This window comes from Gymnogyps californianus, chromosome 6 (genome assembly GCF_018139145.2).
Source record: "Gymnogyps californianus isolate 813 chromosome 6, ASM1813914v2, whole genome shotgun sequence".
Lineage (NCBI taxonomy): Eukaryota > Metazoa > Chordata > Aves > Accipitriformes > Cathartidae > Gymnogyps > Gymnogyps californianus.
Window position 1 is genome coordinate 27,051,323 of NC_059476.1, and position 10,694 is coordinate 27,062,016.

General features: G+C 45.6%; 1 protein-coding gene across 1 annotated transcript in view; it reads right to left on the minus strand.

The window, feature by feature from the left end:
• DLG5 (discs large MAGUK scaffold protein 5) overlaps positions 1-8,372 on the minus strand; it is a 111,648-nt gene extending 103,276 nt beyond the window's left edge. The window contains exon 1 of the mRNA XM_050899211.1: positions 8,072-8,372. Within this exon, the coding sequence (XP_050755168.1) occupies positions 8,072-8,372 (301 nt within the window). The remainder of the gene's footprint in view (positions 1-8,071) is intronic.
• Between the last annotated feature and the right edge of the window lie 2,322 nt (positions 8,373-10,694).

Here is a 10,694-nt window from a genome sequence, read left to right on the forward strand (position 1 = left end):
TGAGGAAGACGACCTGAAATTATGCAAGTACTCCAAAAGAGCAAGATCACATGGTTACCCGAGTCTCAAAACTATCTCTTCCTAGAGTTATTTTTCCACAAAAGTACGCAACAGCAGAAAGCTATCCACAAGAAAAACAAATGCAAACAAGAAACAGAAACAATAAAAGAGATAAATATAGTTTTATGCTTATTAAAATAACACATGAACATCTATGTAGCAATTTAGCAGCTGTATTTGGTAATTTTGATAAGGATATTTACTACACCAGCTTTATCTCCCCAATCCAAAAGTTCTGATGCTTTTAAAGAAAACCATACATACACACACCTGCCAGCACGTCTGTCTCGGAAAGAAAGAATGTACTTGAAAAGCAAGGATTTTGGTGCACTAACATCAACAGGGGATAGCTGACCTGCACCAAGTGAGTCCAGAATTCCAACTGTTTTACATCGGTCCTCAAGGAAAATACCTCCTCCTATACTATAGCTACGTTTTCCCACACAAACTCCATTTTGAGCACCACTGAGAAGCAAACAGCCATCAGCCTCCCTTTCTAAGGCCCAACCGTAAAAGTAGTACTTTACTGAAGATATTGTCTAATCCAAAGAGCTAAGTATGCAAGGCCTGGATCCTGCCAACACTTGCACATGCCTAACCTGATGCATATAAACAGGGATTACTCACATGCTGGAAGGTAAGTACATGAATAATAAGCATGTTCATGAATCAGCAATTATGTGCAGGTAGAATAAAAAGCCAAGGTGAAAGGAGAGGGGGCACAAGAGGCAAGAAAGTTGTCACAAGGCATTAATAAGAGTGAATGCTCCCAACTGGATTTTTAGGAAAGCTAACTTAGAAGTAAGTTTAAAGAACGTTGGCTTTGAGGGTTTGAGGGTGGGGAGGAGGAAAGTTTCTTGTTTTATCATCCGAATACACAATAAATTGTCAATTATGTAAAAAGTCTGCCAAAAAAACAACCCTTAGACTGCCCCTCTTTACCCAAGTCCCCCAACTCTCCAGCTGAAACACTTAATGGTTTTACATTCTCACTTGCTTGCTTTCTCCAGCAATAGGCCAGCTGCATGCCTGGAAAGCTTCTGAATCAGGGCAATATGGCCTATTTAAAATTCAATTCCTTTATCAGCCAACTCAAAAAAAAAAAAATTAAGATTTTTCTAAAATACAAACAGCAGCTCTCCAGAACAATTAATGCTGTGAACAAGCAAACTGCTGAGCAACTCAACACAGGAATTGTGAAATTAGAGGCTTCAGAAGTTGTGAGGAAGAAGAAGGTGGGGGTTATATATATAAAATAGCCTGCTCTTGACTTCCTCTGACATCAGTTTGGGTAAGAAGGGTCTTCCAGTGCTAGTAAGTTATTCTGTATTTCCTAATAATCATACATCGCCAAGAAAAATATCCTTAAGCATTCACCCCAAGTGGCCAAGTGCTTCCATCAGCTTCTTCAAGATCCATCAATTCTAGGTGCCTCATCTGCTATCACCAGCCTCTCAAGCCTGCAAAGGGTGCCCTGTGGAGATCAGACTCCTCTTGCACAACAGCCTACAACAGGAGTTCCCGAATTTAACTTTATTTGTTAGCTACAACAGCAAGGGATGCTGGTATTACCACCTGTCACCATCAACACATCTGCTGGTGCACCACAACATATGGCAAGCATACAAATATACCAATTACACAGCAAACATTGTACGCTAGGTATTTTGAACTAGTTTCTAAGCTACAGTACTACAGGGCCTCTTTCAACATTTTAGTAGTTCTATCTTGCATTGACAAGACTTAGTATACCAGATGTGAATGGCAGAGTAACACCGAGAACTGCAAAATATGGCCCTTTTGGAAGAGCCTGGCTCCAACATTCAAGATGCACTAACACCACTCATCTCTTTTCAAGGGACAGACCCTTCTTTTACGCTTTCATTAGAAAAGTATTGATTAGCCTCAAGCCAAAGCTCAGTCGGTGCGACATTTCCAGCTCCTACATCAGAATGATTCAGTTCTAAATTATCACTGTTCACAATAAAGCAGCCAGTGACTTGCATCTTGAAGGTCACAAATAATGTTTCAGCATTGACTACTCAATATAATTTGGAAAGTCACAGAACCCTAGATGCATCAACTTCATTACTACAGCTCTTTTCATGCAATGTTGTATGCACTAATAAGTTTTGCCATCTCGATCAATACTATGAACACCTTACATAAGGAAATGTTTTCACTTTATTATACGTACAACATTTTAAGATTGTTTATATTAAAAAAAAGACTGAGATTTTACAGCATAAGAATTGTCAGAAAAAAGTGAAAAGTAGAAGGAATTTATCAAGACTTACTGGTATCTTTCTAATGACCAGGGTTTTGAATAAGGAATTGTAATGCTATAAAATAATAATTGAAATAACAGTTAGGACTAAAGGGAGAAAGATAAAGAGAGTTAACAGGAGCAAGGGAAGCTAAGAAGCAAATTAAAAGAAACAAACGGGGGAAAAAAAAAAGAAAGTGCTAAAAGCAAGGAGCAAAGGAAAAAAAAAAAGAATACTTACCTCAAATTGCAAGCTGCTAACAGAACTGGAAAGCCCAAAGTCACTACCCATGTGGTGGCTGTGGTCTTCACCATCTAGACCAAAGGTCCAAAAAAACTCACAGCAACCAACCCTGGTTAAAGCTACAAGACAACGAGACTGAGAACAGTAGTTAAATCAAGCTAAAGATCTGAAACCTCTGAGACAGGCAATCTTTAGCTTTAACAAATAAATAAGGAGCTAGTTACAGAAAGTCGTTGGCTTTTCTTACTGATCATGTCTGAAAGTGAAATTTCTGCTTCTATTTCAGGATACTCATAGAAGTAACAAGCTAAAAGAACCATTCAAAAATGTATGTCTCTCCTCTTTTCTGTAATTTTGTAAGACACAAAGTCCTGCATCTGTCCAAAGCAGCTCGATAGCTGTATGCACCGATACCACAAAACTCATTATTATTCATTTTACACTGATGAAAACCGTGTCCTCATGTGTTTACTGTGGCCAGCTTTCTTTCCACCTCCTCCCTGAGCACAGCAAAAATGTAATTGAGAACTACTACCCTTGGGATCTGTGAACTACTAAAACACGCATTTCCTTCTTTGGGATTGAGAGCCTGCTTCCAGTCACTTACTATTAGACATTTCATTGGGAATACCCCTCCGGACACTTGCCAGAAACTTCCTGCATTTTTTTAGCCTGGCAATTCCAAGAGATACCACAAATCGGAGATCATCAGAAGACACAGGTACTACAAGACTAGCACTGGGTATTTTATCAAGTTTAATTACTGCTCAGCGCTGCTGAAGACCTGTACTTCTCCTAGTGTGACTTCTGAATGCTGCCTGCTTTTTCATCTGCACAATTTAAGAAATCCTGTAACAAGGCTTGCGAAGCTACCCTGGGAACTAATAACAAGTCTGGAAAAACCCAGACATACTGCTCCACTTCTCCCACTCTTCAATTTTCAGTGACAGAAGGGAGTGTAAATTGTACTTAATTGCAAAATTGTCAGTTCAGTCCTTGAGTCAGTAAATTATGCTTTTACAATTTCTCCTCATTCTCCCCTCTCTCCTTGCCCAAGGAAGGCACGCTTCCAGCATGATTTCTCAGCTTCTCTGAGCACTTCTACTGTCTTCTTTCCCTGTGCTTAGCTGCTGGCTGGGGTTAAACCACAACACAAAGTCAATCTACAACCATCTTCTTTCCTTCTTGCCCCCTTAAAGACCTTTTTAAAAACGCAATCAATTTGGAATGTTAAATTTTGAAGTTTAAAACTTAAACTCCAATCTTGAAACTGTTAAATAACACACCTCTGAAGCCTAACAGGCTCTGCTTTTAAAATCCAAAATGGTGCTAAATCCTTCCAGTAAAAAAGCCATTATGTTATGGTTAAGCTTACAGACGCACACTCACTGATTGCAGCTGTATGGGTACAGAAAAGTAGGAGACCAACTGCTAATATAAAAGGAAACTGTGAACCTAAAAGTTTAATAGTTATGAAACCAGCAGTGAAGCTTTTTAAGTTTAACAATCTACTCAGCTTGAGGATGAAGCACTAGGAGCGCCTTCATAGCCCCACAAGTTCATCTGAAAAATAAATTCCAAACTTGACAACCAAACTCGCCTTTTTCCCACTTTTTTAGTATCACAAAAATGTAAGTACAAAGCTCCACGTTATCTGAAGGAGTCTAAAGCCCACGTAGTCCCATTAGATTTCTGGTTTAGCCCTTTAATTACATTCAAAAGAAAATACATCTTTAATAGTACTTGTCACAATGAAGTATCTTCCACTGTATTCTTGTCTTGGACACATTTTATGTCACAAAATTCACATTATATCAACTACAAGAATGAAATATTATCTGCTTAGCAAGATATCTAAGAGATAATTGAATGCTCAGAAGTCATTTATTTCCACAGTAGAAGGATATGTTATTCTATCAGAATACAGGATTTCTCACATGCATGATGGAGGTAATTTGCCAAATCAAGTGTTTAATAATAATCCATCAGTTCACCCAAAAATAAATAAAAGCACTTGGCACACTACTTCAAGAATTAGTCCCTGTGCAAAGTACTGGGAGATTTTAAATCAGCCAAACAGTCACTTTCACATGGACAGAGCCAATTTCTCACAGAAACATTTACACAAAAGCATAACGTAGTAATCAAAGGTCTTACTCAAGGAAGGACTAGTGTCTCTAAACATGACTAGGTGAAACAGAGCAAATCTCACTTTCTTTAGCTTCTGCTTTGACAGAAGGTAGTTTCCTGTTAGATTTCACACTCTGTTTACTAACAGTTAGGCACACTATTCTCAAATTAGAAACAAAACAACCTTACAAATGTACATTTTATTGGAGAAACTGTGATCCAGAAACCGCTATACAGGTTTAGGTTTAAAAAAAGCAATTAGAAGCTACTATAGAAGACAAATATATTTAAATGGGAACTGAACTGAGGGAAATTCTACAAAGAAAAGAATGCTCCTTGTAACGTAGAGAGAGAGTTATCTATACTGGAACTCTTTCAGCAGTTACTAGGACCCCAGTTCTTTCCCTTCAGCAGTCAGACCAGCTGTTTACTCCCCGCCGTGTTGTGTAGATAAATACTTATAAAAGTGTCAACTCTACATTGTCCAGCCAGCCACAAGAACTGTTGGTACAAATAACAGCCTGAGTTTCCATCCGAGTTTACATATCACCTTTCAAGTCCAATAGGAAGTGATATTTAAAATGAGAAGGAAGAAAACGCAAAGTAAAACACAAAGTAATGGTACACATCGCGTACGTTAAAATGGAAGGAGAATCACTCGTGCTAGTGTAGTGAGCAGACTATATGCTGAATTCCGCAACTTTAAACAAAATTATATTGCTGATTACCTTCCCATTTCCTTCACAACAGCAGCACACTGGGAAAAGAAATTAGCAAACACTACTACAAGAAGTTATAGGTTATAAATAATTTTCACCTCCAACAAGCATTCAGGGGATGTACTTCATATTAGCCTCCTCTTCCAAACAATACTAAAATTAAGGGTACCACTGTAAACTGTCATTTTTTTCATATACTAATGGTAATTTTAAAAATTAATTCAGCTGGATAGGTTCAATTAAAGGGATGTTTAAGATATATATTTTTTGCCTTTAAGAATACAGGCATTTTACATAATACGCATTGAGGACTGTTTCACTTAAGTATTTTAAATACAGAATGCAACAGCTCTCCTTGCTACCATGTTTACAGTTTACTACTACACCTAAAGAACAAAAAGAGACTTGACTATCAGCCTTCAACATCCCCAGTGTAAAGGAGTAAAACTCCTAAACGGCAGGAGAAGAGCAGATGGGTGGTCAGACTTCCTACAGGGAGATATCAGAGTAAAACCTAGTTACACCTGAATACAGGTTCAAACAAGAACCTTTCTACCGCAGTTACCCTCAAACATTAACTCTTTGCATAACACATCCAGGACAAACTCGCACATAGACCAGGAATTTTTCCAGAGGCGTTCAGTGAGCACACAAGAAGCCTAATGACTAGTTACCATGAGACCTCCTCAGGGGAGTAAAGTTGGAATATATACAGCAGTGTTTGAAGGCTCAGGTCCTTTACCTTCCTATGTGCACGATGGTTTATTCTTAAGCTCACTGTTAGCAACCTCCTGTGTACTAATTTGTAAACATGTTTATCGCAAGGGAAACAAAACCGTAACTCTTGAAGTTAGCTCTTTATTACTGCTGATAAATGAAAGCAATAAAATTTTAAAACCCATCATGTCAGGGGAACATCCTTCCCCACACAGATGTTAATTTAACTCAGGTTAGCCTTATGAACGCATTCAGTCAAGGAGGATACAGTTCATTTTGCCAATCAAACTACTTTTCCCTTGAGAGCTCCGTGTTGCGAGACATTTTGCAATTCCAACTTGTATTTTAAAAATAAAGAGTATTACTATATCCAACGTCTACTTCATTTTTTCCTGCCATTCATGTTTTACACCTTTGTTTTTAAGGCTGGGGAACGTTAGTAGCCCAGTACCATTAATGCATCTTCTCAACAAGACAAGACCGAGCATTAATCTAATCATACAAAAACATCATGGGTCCCATCCTGAAAGGCAGCAAGTGCCCTCATCTCCCGTTGATGTCGACCACATAATGTTACAAGTGTTGAGGTCTATTGTTCAGTCCATTTTTCCCCATTCTGTGAGGTCCTGCCATATATTCATTACAAAAGGCCGTACACTATAATACGCTGATATAAAACAACGTAAGACCCTCACGCTTTTTTTTGTGTTTACCAAACTCCTAGCATCAACAGCATAATTCAAATAAGGGCAGAGTACACAGTGCAACTGCACATGCAAGCACTATTTTCCAGATGGAAGCAGCTCTTAAAGGGTTTTATTTTCTTAAAGAAATGGTATAGTTTATAAGAGCCAGGGAAGCCCTCCCAATGCAGTTCCTTACGTAAACAGGTAGTGACCCTGCAATTCCCAAATCTGGAAACAAAACCAAAAAGAGACCCCACGTTTCTGAATCAGTCAACTTGGACACACACTGGAAGAGAACACCTACATGTCACTTGGACAACTGCATATTCTTTATCTGTCATCTGCAACACAGAATTACCATTTAATTCAATTTAAGTATTTCTCATCTAGAAACACAGCTGCACGTGCAAGGCCTTGTGTATTATCACCAAATCTTTTTTATCATTATTATTATTTAAAGCCTGGTATTGTCCACATAAAAGTAGACCGTAGCTTCTTTTGGAGGGGGCAGAATAGGGGAAGACCTGTGGGTCAAAGCCCAACTTAGGTAAGAAGGAGGTCTACACTCAAATTCTTCTCATCTGGATTTGCAGTTAAATCAATTGTTTTCCTGTTCTAACCACCAAGAAGAGTTACAGTAATATAGCCTCAAACATACATATCTTTGTCCGGAGAAAAATAGTTACAATATTTATTCAACCGCACATCTGCTGGAGTCCTGCCAGCGAGCGTATTCCAGCAAACTGGCTGCAGGGGGGAGTTTCACAGTTTCGCCCCGTCAAGAAGCGACTGCCTAACACCACCGCGGCCCCAGAGGAGCTCGGGGTAGGAAAACCCCTTCGGGCTCGGTTTTTCTTAGCCCCCGACCGGCACCCGGCTTCTGGGAGTGGCAGCAAGAGCCAGGCTGGGGTGGCTTCTCCTAAGGGCACCGTGCAGCATCCGCGGCACCTCTCGGGGACCAGTACCAGCGCGCCCGCCAGAAATGAAAGGAAAAGGGTCGGGAGCACAAAACAAGAACCGAGAGCCCAAGCGCAAACACGGGAGAGTTCCCCGCCCCCCCTCACCCCCCGCAAAAGGAGGACCCGCAGCCGCCCCGCTCCCTCCCGCCTTCAGGACGGGGGGGGCCGAGGGGCCCGCGCTGCCCAGCCGCTCCCCTACCCGCTGCCCCAGCGGGGCTGGGCGGGGGCAGCCGCTGCCCTCCCCCTCCTCTGCCCCTGCCCCGGGCCCCGCGCCCCACGGCCCCTCTTACCGGCCGTCTCGGCCGCCGCCGGCGCCCCCGCCACGCCGTTCAGGTAGAGGATGGAGAGCAGGTGGGGCTGCGTCTTCTCCAGGGCCACCCGCAGGTCCTGGAAGTGGTCCCGCTCCTTGGCCAGCAGCAGGGCGATGAGCAGCTCGGCCTTCCCGCCGCCCGCCGCCTCCAGGTCGCGCAGGTCGCGGGGGCCGAGGGCGCCGGCAGCCTCCAGCAGCTCCACCACCTTGTCCACCTCGGTCATGGCCTGCGCCAGGCTCTGGCGGCACTGGGCGAGCAGCTCCTTGTGCTTGGGCTCCATGGCCGCGGCAGGCCGCCGCCGGCCAAACTTCGCCCGCCGGGGCCGCGCACCGCCGCCGCCGCCCCCGGGGAGGCGCGGGCCGAGGAGGGGCGCCGCCGGCCGCCCTCCTCCGGCAGCCGGCGCCCCCGCAGCGGCCCCCGGCGAAACTTCGTCCCGGGGAAAAGGCGCGGAGCTCGGGCAGGACCTGGGCCGAGGGCGGCTTTGCCTCTGCCTCCGGGCCGGGAGCCGCCGCCGCCGCGCTCCCCCTCAGGCAGACGGGGGGCGAGCCGCCGTCGGGGGCTGCCGCTCCTCTTCCTCCTCCAGCTGGCGCCCCTCTCGCCTCCTTTCCGTCCCCCCCGGGCGGCGAAACAACTTCTCCTTCTCCTCCTTCTCCTCTCCCCTGCCCCCGGGAGCAGGAGCTGTGGGAAGGGCCGCCGCCTGCCGGGCACCCCCCACCCCCCGGCGGGGCAGCCCAGACAACTTCTCTCCTCCGCTCGCTACAGGCCACACGGCCGTGGGGCGAGGAGGGGGGTGGGGGGAGACGGCTTCAGCTCCAAGCGCCTCCTTTCATTCGCGGGCGCACGCAGCCATATTGGTTGCACAAGGCTGCCGCCTGCGCCGAGACGGAGCTGCGGCAGCGCATTGCCTGCCCGCCCGCCCGCTCCTCGCCTCGCCTCCCGCCAACGCGCCGCAGCGGCAGCCTCTCCCCCGGCTCGGCCCGGCCCGGCCCGGCCCTGCCTCGGCCGCCGCCCGCCTCCCGGCCGTCACTCAGCGGCTCCCCGCCGGCCCCTGTGGGGCGCGGAGGCGGGGCGCCGGCACCCGGGCGGGGCGGGCCGCTGGGGAAGGGCCCCCCCCTTCCCGTCCCGTCCCGCGGTGCGGGGCGGCCTGCGGGGGGTTCTGCCCGCTCCTCCCGCCGGGGAAGCGGGGCTTCGTCGGGGCGCGAGGGGGTGAGCAGCCCCGGGCGTCTCGGCGGTGAGACAAAGGCTGCGCTGCGGCGGGGCGCCGCTCCTCCCCGGCGGGGCGGCGGGGGCTTGCCGGCCTCCCCCGCCCTGGCGGCCCGGAGCCGGGCGGGCAGGGGGGGCCGGGCCGGGCCGGGCCGGGCCGGGCCAGGCGGGCGGCCGTGTCGGCGCGGGGCGTGCCGCTGCCCTCTCCTGGAGGGTGGGAGCCCCGCGGGAGCGGCCGCCTGCTGATGGTGCTGCTGCGGGGACCGGGGTCTTCACCGGGCGGCAGCTTCAAACGTCCACATTTATGTCATCCTAAGCCGGAAAAAGCAAAACATCAAAGTAGTAACAGACCGTTTGGGGCTTATGTCCATTAGAATTTACAAAAATGAAAGTTTTCAAACAAAAGATGTAAACATTAGTAGTATCTGTTGGCTCATCTTCCCCCCCACATGTAGTTCCATCAGCGTTTCGTGAATAACCAGAGACCAGGTAATTTACCAACGGAGTACCGATGTGTCTGTACTCAGCAGCAGCAGGATGTAATTGTTTAGCAAAGAAAAAGGAGAATAATAACATTTCTGTCTGAAGGTAAACAGTCCGCCAACATCACTTGCACCGAATGGTACTTTAATTTGCAAACAGCTAGGGGAACAGACTTCAGAATGACCACAAGCAGTTATAACCTTAAATTCACGTTTTGTATGAAAGACTTGTAGGTATGTTTCTGATATCCTGCAAAAATAATGGTGGCTGTAACCACACAGAAAGAGCATTACTGGTATTTGTGTTAACACTGTTACATCTAGTAGCAACTGAAATTATCTGAAAGCCTCCTGTCCAAACACTTGTATGCTTTATTTAGTGTCCAGAGAGCTAGACTCCGTGAGGTACAAGGGGAAGCAATTGTTCCCTAGAATTTTCTGTTAACACACCCATTTGGAGAATTCAGGTGCTGAACTGAGTTTCAGGTCATATTATGTAGCTGAACAGATGATGAAGATGATGATGTGTCTCATGTGAAAACAGCCTTGGGTTACGTGCATAATCATGGTATGCATTCTACTGCTATTAGTGGAGGCAGATACAGAATAAATGGACTTAGGGATTTTTCTTAACCTTAAAAGTCATTATTTAAAACAATACTTGAAAGTATGGCATGATTTTGAAGCAAGTTTTTTCAAGTTTGGTCCATTGTTACTTACGCTCTTGTAGATCATTTCTTCTAATTTTGCATCCATGGTTTTCTTAGCAACTTTCTTTACTAGACAAAATACACAGAGATTAGCTTTGTTGGTTAATGACTAATGTTGTAAATTCCTGCAAACTGTGTTCTTTCTAGACTATTTAAATTTATCAGAAAATCTGCGTATTTCTCTCCGATAAGTTGGGCAACGTTTAG